Genomic DNA, 18,761 nt, shown 5'->3' with positions numbered 1-18,761 from the left:
TCTTGCATTTGTTATATAATTGGAAGATATTAGACCCCCTACCTGGCCTGGGAGCCCCACTAGTTATATAATGTCCTGCCAAATAGTGATGACATTTTCTATTGGCTGTATCCCATATGACTCATTTCCCACATCCCACATTTTCCTATGACTCCTTGTAGGTACAGCACCCAATTCAGTTTAGGGTCCTGATAGGTACAATCCTATTGTCCTTTGAGCAAAAAAAAAAAAGGACTAGATAAAGAAGAAGTCTAACATTCCACTAAGGATTGGTTATGAGGTTAGTACCCCCACAGCAGAGGCAACACTACAAGAACTTCAAATCCTTTGGAGTCTCTTTGTTACCAAGCTATGGAAAACGGTCCCTCTTAGTCTATGCATCCATATAGTGGTCTTTTTTGGTCTCATCCACTTTTGGAAGCTTCCTGCAGCCCCATAGTTTTTCTGCCCCTTTAAGCAGATAGTACAGTATGAGATTATAGTTAATTGTATACCGAGAACCTTGTGTATCATCTATTTGTACACGCTAATGGCAACTGCCATTTTGTTTACCTTAGAGAGTACGGTATGTTCTGAATGCTGGGGACCTGGGGCTTTCCGGATAATAGATCTTTCCGTAATTTGGATCTCCATACATTAAATATTGTAAACGTTAAACCCAATAAGCTCGTTTTACTTCCAATAAGGATTCATTATATCTTAGTTTAGATCAAGTACAAGGTACTGTTTTATTATTACAGAGAAAAAATTATTTATTTTTTAAAAATTTGGATAAAATGAAGTCTATGGGAGAAGGCCTTTCCATAATTTGGAGCTTTCTGGATAATGGGTTTCCAGATAATGGATCCCATACCTATATATGGGTATTTGTGAATAGAAAATTCCTTCTACTGTATGCATAGCACTCTCCATCTCTGTAGTAACCTAAATGCGTGGAATCTGTGTTCTTACTACACCTAGACCAATTTCATTTTGACTACAGTAAATATACAAAAAAGCGAACTATGCACAGACGGAATGTTCTGTACACAAACTCACATCTTCCTGCTGATAAGTTCTTGCCGCTGCTGAGATTGGCACGATACATAAATTGTTGATTGAATTGTGGCAACACGGGTATGACTTTATTTTGCTTGCTGATTATTTTGTTTTAGATCATTCTACCGAAGCTTCCAGATAAATTAATAGTGAATCCTCTCTGTTCTATTCAAGTAACAGCTGTGATAGCTACAACCTAACCTAAATGACTGCATGCATAATATAGCTCCCTAGCACATACTGTATGTGCATCGAGTTAGATCATAGGTGTCTGTATATTTGGTATTTCCTCTTGGTTTATAGCCAGGTCTCATTTGAATTCACTCTTGTCTCTATTCAATGAACCCTGTAGAGATGTTTCTTTTAAGCTGAAGAGACAGATGGACTGCATGTGGTCAAAAAATGTGCAGGCTGAGTTATACATCGAACTCTGAGTATCACTCATGTATTATAAGGGATAATGTACCCCCTACTGTAAATGATAAGGATATTAGAAGTCACTGAGGGATTCTGTGACCATATAAAGGCACAAGGCTGCAGGCCGAGTTATACAGGGAACGCTGAGTATCACTCATGTATTATAAGGAATAATGTACCCTCTACTGTAAATGATAAGGATATTAGAAGTCACTGAGGGGTTGTTCTGTGACCATATAAAGGCACAAGGCTGCAGGCTGAGTTATACAGGGAACTCTGAGTATCACCCATGTATGATAAGGGATAATGTACCCCCAACTGTAAATGATAAGGATATTAGAAGTCACTGAGGGGTTCTGTGACCATATAAAGGCACAAGGCTGCAGGCCGAGTTATACAGGGAACGCTGAGTATCACTCATGTATTATAAGGGATAATGTACCCCCTACTGTAAATGATAAGGATATTAGAAGTCACTGAGGGGTTGTTCTGTGACCATATAAAGACACAAGGCTGCAGGCTGAGTTATACAGGGAACTCTGAGTATCACTCATGTATGATAAGGGATAATGTACCCCCAACTGTAAATGATAAGGATATTAGAAGTCACTGAGGGGTTCTGTGACCATATAAAGGCATAAGGCTGCAGGCTGAGTTATACAGGGAACTCTGAGTATCACTCATGTATTATAAGGTATAATGTACCCCTACTGTAAATGATAAGGATGTTAGAAGTCACTGAGGGGTTCTGTGACCATATAAAGGCACAAGGCTACAGGGAACTCTGAGTATCATTTATGTTACTGTATTAAAGGGGATAATGTACCCTCTACTGTAAATTATAAGGAAATTACAAGTCACTGAAGGGTTATGTTATTTTATAAAAGCTGAATTGTGGAAGGTGGACAGACTCGTAGGTGTGATGCACTGCAGGTACTTCACATATAAACAGATTTTAGGTATTTTCGTCTTCAAAACAAATCTTACTACATTGCATTAGATGTCTATAAAACTTGGGTTAAGGCAGCAAGAAAGAAAAACATCTGTATGAAGGAAATATTCTGATTAGAACTCTGTATAGAGTTTAATATCTAATACATCCCTATGTGGGGCTGATGGGAGACAACATGGACAACTGCAGCCTGGGCTAGGGTCCAGCTATCTCCTTATCCTACACCATCAAGCAAACTACATCCTGCTCAACAGAGAAGTTGGAAGTAATATGCATTAGACAAGGAGAAGGTTCCGTTAGCGCTTAGGCTCTGTTATCCCTATTAAACCAGGATTACATTCACCCATCTGCATGTTTCTTTTTTCATTTCCCTTTTGGAGCAGAATGATGTTTATAAAGCCTTCATTTGAGCTAAAAAATTCAGCCAGGGTTAATGGAAAGAGTGGTTGGGATAGTTTAATTGCTTCTTGCTAAATTAGCGGAACTCTCATGTCTGTTTAGAGGGTCTTGCATTCCAGAAAACTACATCTTTCTATCACACAGTTCTTTCCTTAATTAAGAAGAAAATAATTCAATGTTTACGTAGAACATGTTTAGTAGATTATTATCTGAAAGCTTGTTTATTATTTGGGGGAGATACTTTCTATAACACACCAGGCACCACAGTTATGGATTCCATGAACATCTCTCCTTTATCCCTATTATGTTTTTGTCTCACACAGATGATATTCCAGCAGGACAATCCTGGTATCTCCTTCCAGTTCTTCATTTCTTCTCCAACTGCTGCTGATACCTCTGGGCATCAGTCTAACCCAGCACAGCAGGAATATGGTAAGCTCTAACTGTTTGCCTTGTTTTTTAGAAGAAGCTTGGGATCAGGAATAACCAGTCGGCCAGTGATGACTCTTAGGGGCATGTTTGTGAAGATTCTCATTCATCCAGGTCATGGTATATCTATAGAAATAAGTTAAATCGACTGGACTTGCTGTGTTTTTTTTTTCTTTGAAAGAGGTTTTCAAGGCAAAGAAAACAAAACAAGTCCAGTTGATTTGACTTATTTCTATAGATATACTCTTAAAGGCACATTTACTAAAACTCAAATTTATCTAATTTTCTTTCTTAAAACAAACTCAACCTAACTCCCATCCACGAATTTAACTTATTTATCAAATAATCAGCTTGAAAAAGTCTGGTCAGGAAAAAGCCTTCACAAAATCGAGTGAAAATCTCAATTACTCATTTTTTAGGATTTGACTCACGAATCTCTGAAATTTTTCGAGTCATCGCCTGAAAGCCCCGATTTTTTCTGATTATGTACGAAACTCAGCGCAGATCACAATATTTTCAAATTGTAAAAAGGACATCTCCCATTGACTTCTACATGACCTCGACAGGTTGTAGCTGGAGTCTTTTTGGATTTGGAATTTTAGCAGCTTTGGGGTATAATAAATCTCTAAAAGTCCGGGGTTTTTTTCACAAAAAAATTAAAATTTTTCTCCTAAAAACCTTAATAAATGTGCCCAGTAGCATAATAGCACAGGGGGCTGTTTGCGTAGGATTTGACTCCTGAAGCTCTCAAATATTTTGCGTCATCGCCTGAAATTTTTGTACAAAACCTAGTTCAGATCATGCTATCTTTAAATTGTAAAAGGGACATCTGCCATTGACTTCTACATGACCTCGACAGGTTTTAACTGGAGTATTTTTAGATTTGGATTTTAGCAGCTTTGGGGTATAATAAATCTCTTAAAGTTCAAGTTTTTTTTTATACAAAACATTTTTCCCCTATAAACCTTGACCAGAAAAAATTGAGGTTTAATAAATGGGCCCCTTAGCATAATAGCACAGGGTGCTGTTTTGAGTGCTTCTTAAACACGTGACATGCTTGTGCAATCATTTCCCATGCATCTGTAGTTTCAGGCAACTATAACCTGGCTTTAGAATGAGCACTTGTCAGACAATTGCAATATAAATCCATGGGGGCTGTTTTGGCAATTTTGGGCTAAATGCAACTACATTCCATTCCCCTTTAGGGGAAGTATGGGTGAGGACCAAGACCAGAATGGACTTTGAGAAGTTTGTTATTTAATGAAACTTGACATATGGTTTAGCATGTTCTTAGCGGCCAGACTAACAAGCCCTGTGTTTTTAGGTTGGCAGGTCTAATGCAATCAGAATCAAGACAGCCTTGTATTGTGTTCAATTTTGAGTTGATCTTCTCCTAGTGAAATGTTTCTCCACCAGTCTACTTTGATATTGTTACCTTTAGCATTCTAATTCCCAGCTTCCCAGGTGTGAGGCATGCATGTGCCAAAGATCACTACGCCTTGCATTTATGGCCCATAACAATAAAGGTGTTCCAGCATTTTGATGAAAATTTGGAGCATCCCAAAGAAAATAATTGTCCATGTTTGAATCTCTATGAAGAAATTCATATTTAACCACAGAAGTTCAGCCGCTGTAGCCAGTAAAAGAAAGGCACAACTGCTCCAGCAAAACACAACTGAAAGATTGCAGCAGAGAATGCCAAACCTCAAAGGCTTCTTGTTCTTTTCAGTTGATCCGTTTTTCCAGGAAAACAATATGTCTGTCAACATTTTGTTCTGCTTTCTTGTAACGTACAATGTTTTTGCAGGAGCACTGAGATCGATGTCTGCCAGTGAGACTCTTCCAAACCCAGGCTCACGTATTCAACCTCCTGATGACCGACCTCTGGTGTTACCACCTCAATCGAGACAGCATTCCACGAGACCTGTTAGCACCCTGCAACGCAATATCCGCATTCCTCCTCTACAGTCGCCTCCAGTTCACTACTGGCCAGAACAACCTCAGTTCTTCTGGAAGAGAGTGGACAACACAGCTTGTTCTGTTTCTTGTGGAAAAGGTAATGTGGCCTCTACCATAGAAAACCTAAAAACTCATAACCCTAGAACAAGAAGTGGTAGGCGTTTATTTTTTTTAGAATCACAGAGTGTGTTTGCTCCATGAAAACAGCACTGCACTTCAGAAGGTCCCCTAACTTGTGGCCATTCATACTGTAAGGGCAGGGCTGCCATTTAGCCAACAATGCTGTGCTCTGCATTATGTCGGGTTTTTGATACTGCCATGAGGTTCAAGGTGCAGTCAGAACCCAGGCGATGTGCTCTTTGAATAACGTTTTTGATGGAGAGGGGCACGAAGTGGATCTGCTGCTCTCAGCCTCAAAAAAATGCGCAGGCTGACATCAATGGAGCCAACGCCCTTGACCTTAGAATTTATTGGGGCTGATTTACAAACATAGCTGCTTAAGTGCAGTTGTCAGTTGCTATTGGCAACTGTACTTGTGTAAATTAGCACCTATATTAAGAAATAAGCCCTCCTGCCACTGATCTTTTGTATTTATTTTATTCCCATGTGCAGGATTCTGGTATCCAATTTACCACTGTGTCTCTAGAAACTCTCTAGAGGAGGTTAGTGAGGAGGAATGTGATTTGTCCACTAAGCCTTTCCCTCAGGAGGAAGCGTGCAACACCCAGCCCTGCCCAGCCTTGTAAGTACTAACACTTTACCTCTCTGGATTCTTATATTATGTTAAATATACTTCATCTTAAGCTATGAAAATGAACATAGGAAGTGTTGTCAATGGACAAAAATATCCCCATTCTAGGCTTATACCACATTTTCCCCCCAAAAACTATATATTGTCACCTGCTCCTGTCAACAGGGACCTGAAATGTAACCCTGGTAACCCTGGTTAATTTCCTCTAAAACCTGTTTGTTAGAATATTATTGTAAAGTGCTACGTCACTTGCTGTAGCTATATAAATAAATGATTCTGATCCTTTTCACTGTTATCATCCATATAATGTAAAAATAAACAGGACTGTTTACAGGTACAATTTGCCTTTAGATATATCTCTTTGAAAAAGAACATTATGTCAGTTTGCTGCAGTCCTAATTAGCCTTGTAAGGGGAATGCCAAAGGATATAGTAACTAGGGGAGGCAGTTGGAGAATATATCTGAAGGATGAGCAACACAACAAACTAAACAAGCTTACATGCCGCTTAATGGACTTTTTAGTACAGGTATGGGACCTGTTATCCAGAATGCTCGGGACCTGGAGTTTTCCGGATAACGGATCTTTCCGTAATTTGGGTCTTCATGCCTTAAGTCTACTAGAAATTCCTTTAAACATTAAATAAACCCAATAGGCTGGTTTTGCTTCCAATAAGGATTAATTATGTCTTAGTTGGGATCAAGTACAAGCTACTGTTTTATTATTACAGAGAAAAAGGAAATAATTTTAAAAATTTGGATCATTTGGATAAAATTGAGTCTATGGGAGACAGCCATTCCGTACTTCAGAGCTTTCTGGATATCGGGTTTCCGGATAAGGGATCCTATACCTGTACTTGCAAGTACATCTACACGTAGGCCCTCTGTCGCCTTCTCCAATAGATGTCAGGAAACATCTTCTTCCTTCGTCAAAGGATTGAGCAATTAGCCTTCCCATAGTCGTAATTCTTTACATCACGTCTAATACATTTAACATTTGGTGTATAGTAGCTAATCCCTCACTAAATGGACATGTATCTGCTTTGCTTCAGAGTTCTCATGTTACATGAACATCTCTGTTCTGCAAGAAACAGGGTTTCCACTTACCACATGGGCCCAGATTTGTGTAAAGGTGGCCATAGACGTTGCAATTACGATCTTTCCTGGAAAAGATCTTTCCAAGAAAGATATAGTTTCAATTCACACGTGTAAAGCTGAATTGTCAGATATACAGACAGAAACACATTTCTACCTGTTTCTGATGATTCAGCAGTAACAATGGCTGATGTTCTGGTGCCTTCAGATTTTGCCCAACTGACGAGCCGACCGATATCCAAGTCTTCTGCTGATATCAGTCGGCTCGTCTCCCACCATACACACACTGAATATAATACGATATTATTGGTGCATCTATGGCCACTTTAAAGGGATTCTGTCATGATTTTTATGATGTTGTTTTTATTTCTAAATTACACTGCAAATAATTCACTCTACAATATAAAATTGAATTCCTGAACCAGCAAGTGTATTTTTTAGTTGTAATATTGGTGTGTAGGCGCCAACTTGCAGTGCAGCAGTAAAGAGTGATTGAAGTTTATCAGATCACAAGTCACATGACTGGGGGCAGCTGGGAAACTGACAATATGTCTAGCCCCATGTCAGATTTCAAAATTAAATATAAAAAAAATCAGTTTGCTTTTTTGAGAAACAGATTTCAATGCAGAATTCTGCTGGAACAGCACTATTAACGGACGTGCTTTGAATTTTTTTTTCCCCCCATGACAGTATCCCTTTAAGGGTGTAACAGCAGGGGCAGCAGACCCACTGGCAACTAGAAGCCTAAGAGGTAAAGAGGGTCCTTGACTGATGTATTTATTCAGTGCTACCTTATTTGGCTGTGATACTTATGCTGCGGTTTGTTGCTTTGCTATAGTTGGGATGTTGGCAACTGGTCAGTGTGCAGCAGGACCTGTGGAAATGGAATTCAGCACCGGCAAGTGCTTTGTCGCCAGATGTACGCCAACAGGACAACCATGGTGCACCCACAGAGATGTAGCCATCTGGTGAAGCCCAATGTAACAGAGACCTGTCAACTCCGTATCTGCAGCCACTGGGAGATCCAGTCCAACTGGAGCCAGGTGAGTTCAGTCAAAGAATATGAAGTGTTTAGCAGTAGCTCCACCTTAATGCCCATTTTATGTTAATATATTACTTAGTTTGAATGTTAACGTTCATTTTAACGCAAAACAATATTGTCCATATAAAGCACATGTCTCCTTTTAAAGGAGAACTAAACCCTAAAAATGAATGTGGCTAAAAATGCCATATTTTGTATATTGAACTTATTGCACCAGCCTAAAGTTTCAGCTTGTCAATAGCAGCAATGATCCAGGACTTCAAACTTGTCACAGGGGGTCACCATCTTGGAAAGTGTCTGTGACACTCACATGCTCAGTGGGCTCTGAGCAGCTGTTGAGAAGCTAAGCTTAGGGCTCGTCACTAATTATCCAGCAGAAAATGAGCTTCCCCTGTAATATAAGCTGATGCTACAGGGCTGATTATTTAATTCTGATGCTAATTGCACTGGTTTCTGTGCTGCCATGTAGTAATTATCTGTATTAATTACTAATCAGCCTTACATTGTGACATTTCTATTCTATGTGTACTGTATATTGTGAGTGGGTCCCTAAGCTCAGTAAGTGACAGCAGCACAGAGCATGTGCAGTGAATCAGCAGAAAAGAAGATGGGGAGCTACTGGGGCATCTTTGGAAACACAGATCTTTACTGCTAAAGGACTGTGGTTGCCTTGGGCTGGTACAGAAGCCCAAAACATCATGTACAACATTTCTAGCCACTTCTTTAGTTCTCCTTTAATGTAACAAGGATTTGGTATCCAAGCTTTAACTTTCAAAGGATTATCCTGTTTCATAACCTTTAAGGTTTCCATCTCTTTCCTACAGTGTTCAGTTATGTGTGGAATGGGCCAGAGGATCCGACGCGTTCGGTGTGTCAGTAACCAAGGTGATGAGGTGGGCGATGGCGAGTGCAGCAACCGACTGCGCCCTAGAACCAATGAGGTTTGCGATATGGGCCCGTGTGTCCGGAGCTGGTTCTACAATGAATGGAGTCCTATAGTAAGTCCTGACATATTACGCAGACAGAATCAGGGTGCTCCCCCTAAGGGGCAGATTTATCAAGGGTTGAGTTGAAAATTTGAATTCTAAGTTTGAATTTTCGAGTTTTTTATGGTCAAAACTGTCAAATTCAACTAAGGAATTATTCAAATTTGATTCGAGTTTTTCAAAAAATTCTAATTAGATTTTCTAGATTTATCATACACTGGCCAATTAAGAACTCAAATTTGACTATTTGCCACCTAAAACCTGCCAAATTTGTGTTTAAGTCAATGCGAGACTTTCAGGGATCCATTTGGAGTTGTTTGCAGCCTTCCTGACATTCAAGTTTTTTTCTGAGAAAAAACTCGATTCGAGTTTTGTAAATTAAAATCGAATTTGATTAGAGTTTTTCACCCAAGTTTTAAAAATTAAAATTATATTATAAATTAAGATTGGTCAAATTTCGAGTTTATGGGAGTTTTAAAAAACTCATGAAGTTCGACCCTTGATTAATGTGCCTCCATGTGTCCTCAAGCTGAGCAGTCAGGAGTATCTAGTACAGAAAATAGCAAAAATGTAACTGTAACTGGCATTGAGTCTTAGCCCACTTGCAAATGCTCCAAACCCCTATTAGCACAACAGCCCGACCATTTGAGGGCCACTTTTGTTAGTCTTTATTGGTGAAGCTTTTTTCAAATAACTTGTTGTGTCCATTGCAGTGTTCTGCGGAATGTGGGACTGGAATCCAGAGGCGCTCGGTATTCTGCCTGTCCAGCTCCCCCACAGATGAGTCGCAGGAGAGCTGCGGAGGCTCAAAACCATCTGACATGCGCGTGTGCAATAGCGGGCCCTGCGAGCGCATTATAAAGTGGTACACGGGACCCTGGTCAGAGGTAAGCAAGATAGTTCAACATCCAAAGTCATCTGTGACACAGGTGCAAAGTTTGTTTCAGGTCTAGTGACCCTCAGGAACCAATCAGATGTTTGATTTTAAACAGTTAATGCTTCCTGCTGATTGGTTGCTGTCGACAGATTAAAGGGCTACTGTCATGGGAAAAAATGTTTTTTTCAAAACGCATCAGTTAATAGGGCTGATCCAGCAGAATTCTGCACTGAAATCCGTTTCTCAAAAGAGCAAACAGATTTTTTTATATTTCATTTTGAAATCTAACATGGTGCTAGACATATTGTCTCCCGGCTGCCCCCAGTCATGTGACTTGTGCTCTGATAAACTTCAGTTACTCTTTACTGCTGTACTGCAAGTTGGAGTGATCACCACCTCCCTTTCCCCCCCAGCCGCCTTATAACAGAACAATGGGAAGGTAACCAGATAGCAGTTACCTAACACAAGATAACAGCTAAGAACAGCACTCAATAGTAAAATCCAGTTCCCACTGTGACACATTCAGTTACATTGAGTAGGAGAAACAACAGCCTGCCAGAAAGCCAGGCCCAGATTTGTGGCGAGGCCACATAGGCCCGGGCCTAGGACGTGAAAATTTTAGGGGCGGCATGCCGCCCTGCTGCATCCAAAGGAGCGCTGGGTGCTCCGATACTGAATAGCGCACTCGCGTGTGCACAGGGTCTGGCACTAGGACTGCGCAGTGATGGGAGGGCGCGCACGCTAAGCGTCCTTGCGCTGGCCTCGGGCCCCATTTACATAAATCCGACCCTGCAGAAAGCAGTTCCATCCTAAAGTGCTGGCTCTTTCTGAAAGCACATAACCAGGCAAAATGACCTGAGATGCACCTACACACCAATATTACAACTAAAATAATACACTTGCTGGTTCAGGAATTACATTTTTTTTTTATGTTTTATGTTATTTTTTTTGTAGCGTGAATTATTTTCAGTATTAACAGTGTAATTTAGAAATAAAAACAACATCATAAAAATCATCTTTTTAAGTTGGCAGCTTATTTCCCAGTGTATGGGGTCCTCAACAGTCTTCCCCAATCTACAGTATATCAATCGCCCGGGCTTAAAGGAGAAGGAAAGCTATGGAGACATTTTATTGCCAATAGATTAGCTGCAATAGTGCAAGCTAGAATGCTACATTTATTCTGTAGAATGTTTTACCATACCTGAGTAAAAAGCTCTAGAAACTCTCTGTTTGTTTAGGATAGGAGCTGCAGTATTAACTTGGTGTGACATCACTTCCTGCCTGAGTCTCTCCCTCCTCTGGGCTCAGATTACAGTAGAGAAGGGAGGGGCAGGGGGAAGAGGAGCAAACTGAGCATGCTCTTGCCCAGGGCAATGAGGTTTAAGCTGAAGGCAGGAAGTCTGATACAGAAGCCCATGAGTACACAATAGAAGGAAAGAAATGCAGTGTTTCTTTTGACAGGGGACTCCGAGCAGCACTACATTGGGGGTTTACTGGTATATTTAGATGGATATTTCTGATGAGGTTTACTTAGTTTTAACCTTTCCTTCTCCTTTAAAAACCCTTGTCGGATCCAGGACTGAATCGGTTGGTTGATGTGTTACTCGATCTGAAAACTGCCCGTTTTTTCATCATTGTGATGCGATCATTGGGCCCTAGGGCACACAATTAGATCAGCCCGATTACACCCACCTGAAGGTGGGCATATTTGGGGAGAGATCCGCTCGTTTGGTGACCTCGCTGATTAAGCAGATAGCCAGCTTAAGTAACTACAACTGGAGCAGATGTTTCCAATACATTACTCCCTCAGAGCAAAACAATTGTTCAAAAAGCATGTCAGATCCATTAATGCTAATGAGCAGCAACTGAGCTCTGCAAAAAATACTAACAGCTCCATCTAGTGGACACTTGTGATGAGGGACATCACTTAAAATGTTTTATCCCTTCATAGGTTCACGAATGTTTGGTTGAAAACGTTGTTATTCTTTGGACTTCTGTATCTTCCAGGCATAAAGCAGAGTAGCATAGAAATGATGGGGTTATGTAATAAAAGGTGCAAAGTTTGGTACGGGTCTAATCACCTATATCATCATCATCATTATTTATATAGCACCAGCAAGTTACCCAGCTCTTTACATTAATTTGTAAGGAACAACTGTCTTAAAACAAAGGGTTACAGAGTAAAAATTGGAGCAGAGGCCCTTAATCGCAACTGCTTACAATCTAAATAGGGTACATTTGAAACATAAGAAATATGAAAACACACCAGGAACATCTCAACAGCAAGTCAATGGACACGTGGAAGAACTGGAAAGAAAAATATCATCTATCAACACACTGAAGATAAAGACCCTCTATTACCTAAAGAACAAGTAAAGGTCAACGAGATCCCAGAGGATTGAGAGCGGAACCTCTACTAATCCTATTTCTTCCCCCCGCCCACTTTTAGTCTTAAGGTGGCCATACATGGGCAGATAAAGCTGCCGATATCGGTCGTTTGGACCAACTTAATAGCTAATCTGCCCGTGTATGGGGGCTTCTGACGGGTCTTCCCTGATTGATATCTGCCCACGATATCGATGGGGAAGGTTTGATTTTTAACCGACCGACCAGTCGGAGCCCCTTGGCGCATCGTAATTCGATCGTTTGACCATACGGCCGAACGTTCAAATTACCCCCGATATAGCCATGCCGTTAGTGGCATATCGGGGAAAGATCCGCTCATTTGGCGATGTCGCCAAACGAGCGGATCTTTGAGTCTATGGCCAGCTTTACTTAATACCCCTAACCCTCCCCTCTGTACCCTTTAATCCATTTCCTTCTTTCCCTTTCTTTTTCCTGTTTGACCTTACACTATCGTTAGTAATTACTGTTCAGACATCAAATGCTTTCTGACTTCATGTAACAATGAAAAAAACTAGACCACCATCAAACATAGTTTAACCACACCTAATGTCTATACCAATGACACATGATGTCTGTAGCCATGTTGCCGTTAATATGAAAAAACTAATAAAAACATTTTAATAATAAAAAATATGAAAACAATTGGAGACAATCAGCAGACAGCATTAACTAGTCATGCGTTTGAAATAAATAATTTTATTGGTTGCTATGGGTTACTGCACCTGGGCAAATTAAGTGAATGTGATTACATAAGGGGGTTAATTTTGCTCAGAGAGTCCATGATAAACAATGGCTTTAATCTATTCTCCATAGTGTTCAGCAGATTGTGGTGACGGTTCCCAGAAGCGTGATGTGATCTGTGTGAGCAAGCTGGGGGCAGAGTTTAATGTCACAGATCAGGCAGAGTGCTCCCATTTGGAAAAACCGCTTCCCCTTCAAAACTGTAATTTAGGGCCATGCGGGCCCAGCTGGTTCACTACCCCCTGGAGTGCGGTGAGTGCCCACAGCATGGAATTATGTGTGATGTGAAAGAGATGTGAGACAGGGGAACCTAAACATTTTCACTCTGTACAACCAACTGCTATTAGTCTGGGATGTTTGCAACACAAAACTGTGTGGAGAAGAAGTGAGACAAAGAAACTAGGGATGCACCGAATCCTGGATTCGGTTCGGGATTCGGCCTTTTTCAGCAGGATTCAGATTCGGCCGAATCCTTCTGCCGAACCGAATCTGAACCCTAATTTGCATACGCAAATTAAGGATGGGGATGGAAATCACGTGACTTTTTGTCAGAAAACAAGGAAGTAAAAAATGTTTTCCCTTCCCACCCCTAATTTGAATATGCAAATTCGGATTTGGTTCGGTATTCGGCCGAATCTTTCACAAAGGATTCGGGGGTTCGGCCGAATCCAAAATAGTGGATTCGGTGCATCCCTAAAAGAAACCTAACAATTTTCACTCTGTGCAACCAACCATTTCTGCTATTAGTCTCAGACTCGCAGCATGAGTGAGTTGTTTGCAGCAGGAAACCAAAGGTGAAACCTAACCATTTTTGCTTTTTGTCTGGAAACCTAACCATTTTCACTCTGTACAACCATTTTAGCTTTTTGTCTGGGACTCACAGTATGAGTGAGTTATTTGCAGCAGGAAACATATTTAAATGTCCATGGGTTTCTCATTAATGATGTTCAAACCCTCTGACAGTGCTCCCAGTCGTGCCTCGGAGGGATCCAGATGAGAGAAGTGCGGTGCTTAGCGTCAGACAAGACCTTCAGTCAGAAGTGCGACCAGGATAGCAAGCCGGAGGATAAGAGAGTGTGCAACACACAGCCGTGCTCTGCCGCATTAGGTAAGTCCTGTTCTAGATTTCTCTAAGCTCTGATGCCCCTTTGACCTGTACAACTGGTACTTGGTAGGGACAGACAGACGTGCATCAGATGAAGCACTTGCATTCAGTAGTATTAGATGCTGGGGTGTTGGGTTGCTGTTCTGCCCTGGAGGGGATTTCAGTTTGTTTTTCCATTTTCTTTTTTTCTTTAGATGAAAACTGCCGTGACCGATATCACAATTGTGCAGTGGTGGTCCAAGCGCGTCTTTGTGTCTATGGCTACTACAAGCAAGCGTGTTGTTCTTCCTGCGCCCATGCCGTACAGCGATCTGTGCCTCCAGAGAGCAGATAACCGCCTCCGACAATCTCACCGCCTCCCATGATCACCTCCACCTCACCAGAGTTTATATTTTATATACTCAGAAGAGACAGTATTTATTAATCTGTTTGGCGCCGGTGCGGCTCGCGTGGCCGGCCCTACCAGCAGCAAAATGGAGAAAGACACAAAATGTATATTTGCTTTTTAGCTTTGGCCTGATAACAGGAAGATTGAAATTCTGTTTTCCCAGGTCAGTTACGGTGCTACCCTATAGAACCTATTTTCCTGTTTCTACTGTGACAGTGACGTGTGATACAAAACTCTATAGTTAGTATAGATATGGGTATATATAATTTATGTGAAAGTAGGGAGGGGGGTGTGTATGGATGCTGGGTATTCATTTGGAGGGGTTAAACTTGATGGACTTTGTCTTTTTTCAACCCAATTTAACTATATATATATATATATATATATATATATATATATATATATATATAATATGTAAAGTGATATCTTGGGAGTTATATCACCTTTATTCCTTGTTGGCCCAGCTCCTCTGTGATTCCTTTTCCTTTAATGGGATGCACGTCACATCATGTGTTCACCTTCACATGATTTTCCAAACAGCATACAAAGGGTTTACAGCACTCCCAATTATAATAAAAACCGCCTTTATTTTCTTACATATGGCTCAGCAGCAACGTTTTCGGACCTGCAATGGTGCTTTTTCAAGCTGACAAAATATGCGCGACATTACCAACAACCTCCTTATATACAACATGAGTATAATGCCCTCTAGTGGTTATATCACAATTTTAAAAATACATGGACCCAGTTTACATCAATGTTTCTGCATATATCATAATCAATTACATTACTATATATTAAACAAAGAAAGGGGAGCTGACTTTGTTTCTTAAGCTCCACTTGCATTAGCTTGTTCATGATGACCACTAAGGAATAAAACAAAGAAAGGCATTATTAACATCAATTAAAACCAGATTATTGTACAGATGCCAAAACGGTATTGTTATCGTAACAGGGGATTTAATTCATACTCCTTGTTTAGACCTCCAGGTGTTAAGATTCCCAACCTTCTTATCCATCCTCCCTCACATTTTAAGAGTTGTTTTACCCTATCACCACCTCTTCTCTTTTGGGAATGTTTTGCAATATTTGAAATCTTAATTGGGCCACTGTATGTCCTGTATCTATGAAATGACCGGGTTTTGCCTCACATTCCTATTAATGTCGGATTTGTGCTCCCCGATTCTGTTTTTGATTTGCCTTGATGTCTGGCCTGTATACATCAAGCCACATGGACATTTTATGGCATATACCACATAGTTAGATAGACATGTGTGATACCCTTTTATTTTAATTGTAGTTCCTTTATGAGGATGATATACTGCATCACCTTTGACACAGCTACTACAATGCCGACACGACAGCCATTTTTTGTACTACATAATGTACTTTGGCGAGATATTTTTCTTGGTCCCACATCCGCTCTTACTAATCTATCTGTCAATGATTGTGCTCTTTTATATGATAGAAGGGGGGTTTTTGGAATACTGGAACACTTGTATAACCTACTTTTAAAATGTTCCAATGCTTTCTTACTATATCCCCAAATTGTTTGGAAAAGATATTGTAATTACTGGTACCCATTTTAGGCCTGGAACTCCTTTCATCAGTACAAGATAGTACTTCACCTTTATATTTTACCAATGCATTTCTCCGATTAACCTCTTTGTGCCAATTTATTCTCCATCTCATCCAGCCTATTTGTTAGGTTTTCCTTCTCTGAAACTATCCTCTTAACTCTGGTATATTGAGACTTCGGTACTGAACGTTTTATATGGGCTGGATCAATGGAATGATGAATAGCGTAGCAAAGTATTTTTATCTGTAGGTTTTACATACAGATCAGTAGCGGGCCATTTGCTTTTTTGTATACATCACATCTAGAAAATTAATTTTGTCCAAATCAGCGTGTATTGTAAATCTTAGAGCTGCTAAATAACCATTTAATTCATTGAAGAAGGCAACCAGCTTTAAGATTTTCTAGATCATCTCAGACCTGTCGAGGTTGCATATAAGACAATGGAAGAAGTCCCAATGATTTTTTTTGATGTGCGCTGGGTCTCGTGCCATGGCCAAAGTTTTCGGAGGTTTCGGGCAAAAATTGGAGGTGAAAACTCTGAAAAAATAGTGAAAATTGGGTGTTTTAGGCCTAGTTTTATGCTTTTAGGCCTAGTTTTAGGCTTCTTTTTCAGATCTTCTGCCGGCACTTACAGCATGTTTTTGCTTTCAGGTTTTTAGTCTTCTTCTTTAGTCCCCAGTTTTTTGGCCAGTGACCTCTCTACCGCTTGTCTAAAATATAAAATAGTGCTCGTTTAATACATTCTTCCTCATAACATTTCCTATAACAGTACACATTGCCCAATTTCTACTGCTCAGTTGAACGTTACAAATAATTGGTGATACCTTATGGCCACAGAAAAAGCTAATTTTGCTTTTGGTCTTGTTACCTATAGCAGGCATGTAGCATGTAGCATGTAGCATTTGCTGTTTACATGCTTGAATGCAATTGGCAGATTGGCTGCTATGGGCTTTAACACCTGGACAAATCTTGCACATATTATTACATTTACCCAATAATGTTCAAATATGTAACATACCATGCTACCATAATATGTGTTTCCACTATGCTTAGGGGGTTATTTACTAATAACGGGCTTTTAAGAAATCATGAATTTTTCGGAATTTATTAAACCCAGAGGCTTTAAAACTCTGACTCAGAAAACCCGGCATCTCAGACCTGTCTAGGCTGCATATAAGTCAATGGGAGAATTCCCAAGGATTTTCTGATGTGCGCTGGGTCTCATGCCGTACCCAAAGTTTTCGGAGGTTTCGGGTGAAAACTCCGGAAAAATTATGAAAATCTGATTTTTTTTTCCCGCAATGTACTTATGAATAAGCATTAAAAACCGGAGCGGATTTGATCGGAGTTTGTAGCCGAAAATATTGAGATAAGTTCGGAATAAAATAACCCCCATAGTCTGCATGGTTTTCATCTGCAAATATCCAAAATTGAAACAACATTCCAACACACAAACTAAGCAGGGAAACTAGGCCCTTGCCTCATTTATTGAGGCCTGAACACTACGTGCATCAATGTTACAGGGGTACAGGCCAGCTAAATGGGGTGCCATCACACATAGACTTTTTCAACAGGAAATGAATGGCACTATGTACAGTAAAGGGATAATTTCCATAAAAAATGCATTTTAACAAAGGTTTTGTCACTTTATGTGCTTGGATTTATACATCGATATGGTTGATAAGGATAAATTATCCTAGCAATCATAGAGGAGCTTGGAAATCAGAACTGACGATGAATAGAGAAACCTTGAGTAGAAAGGCAAACAGTAAAAAAATAAAACTGAAGCCTCAGAGTTATTATCAACAGATTATGGCAAAATAAATCATTGTGTAAAGTGAAAACCCCACACACAAAGTACATGTACCTATGTTTTCCAATACATTGTTGCCAAGTACTGAGGCAGAAGGGGACCTTGCAATTCATATAACCTTTGCACAGCCATGTGCAATATATATATATATATATATATATATATATATATATATATACTGTATATACTGTATATATGTAAGCTTACCTTGTATGTTGCTGCATAGGCAACACACAGCATCACTGCAGATTTCCATTGCTATTTTATAATTATATTTTATAATTCTATGAAAAATGAGGTCCAATTTGTTTTTGGATACCTAGGCCAGGGAGCAACACGACAGATAGTTGCAAGCTTGAAAGAGGCATAACAGGAAGGCTGTTTATAACAGGTCCATCTACAAAATATGAAATACTTTATGGCCCGATTAACCCAATAGTGGTTCAGTGTAACATACTTTTGACAACCACACCCATTTCTGTTCAGCAGGTCCTTGTATGTGACCCTAGCAGCAATTTCAGAGCACAGCTTTGTCCCTTTAAACAATTTGCCTGTTCCCAAAAAGACAGCAGGGGTCTGTTTACAAACCTCCATTTTCCACACATTTCCTGGACGTGAAGAAGACAAAAAAGGGAATTATTTACCATCTATATTAATGATTCTCTCAGAATTCCTTTGAGCCGTAATAAAACCACTAAAACAACAGCAGGACACAACTTACTAAAATATAATAAAGTGCATTTTACACCAAAAGTGCCAATTGTGGCATAATGGAATTGCAGTTCTA

The 18,761-nt window shown here is 40.0% G+C and overlaps 1 protein-coding gene across 1 annotated transcript in view; it reads left to right on the top strand.

Annotated features, from left to right (window-relative positions):
- Nucleotides 1–14,932, top strand: part of adamtsl4.L (ADAMTS like 4 L homeolog) — a 121,140-nt gene extending 106,208 nt beyond the window's left edge. Inside the window, exons 9-17 of the mRNA XM_018231352.2 lie at nt 3,130–3,238; nt 5,043–5,291; nt 5,807–5,936; nt 7,876–8,080; nt 8,904–9,077; nt 9,779–9,952; nt 13,162–13,341; nt 14,053–14,197; nt 14,389–14,932. Of these exons, the coding sequence (XP_018086841.1) occupies nt 3,130–3,238; nt 5,043–5,291; nt 5,807–5,936; nt 7,876–8,080; nt 8,904–9,077; nt 9,779–9,952; nt 13,162–13,341; nt 14,053–14,197; nt 14,389–14,528 (1,506 nt within the window). The 3' untranslated portion in view covers nt 14,529–14,932. The remainder of the gene's footprint in view (nt 1–3,129; nt 3,239–5,042; nt 5,292–5,806; nt 5,937–7,875; nt 8,081–8,903; nt 9,078–9,778; nt 9,953–13,161; nt 13,342–14,052; nt 14,198–14,388) is intronic.
- The last annotated feature ends 3,829 nt before the right edge of the window (nt 14,933–18,761 follow it).

Source organism: Xenopus laevis, chromosome 8L (genome assembly GCF_017654675.1).
Source record: "Xenopus laevis strain J_2021 chromosome 8L, Xenopus_laevis_v10.1, whole genome shotgun sequence".
In the NCBI taxonomy this organism is placed as follows: Eukaryota; Metazoa; Chordata; class Amphibia; order Anura; family Pipidae; genus Xenopus; species Xenopus laevis.
The sequence above is the reverse complement of the archived record's forward strand: the minus strand, read 5'-3'. Positions and strand labels throughout refer to the sequence as shown.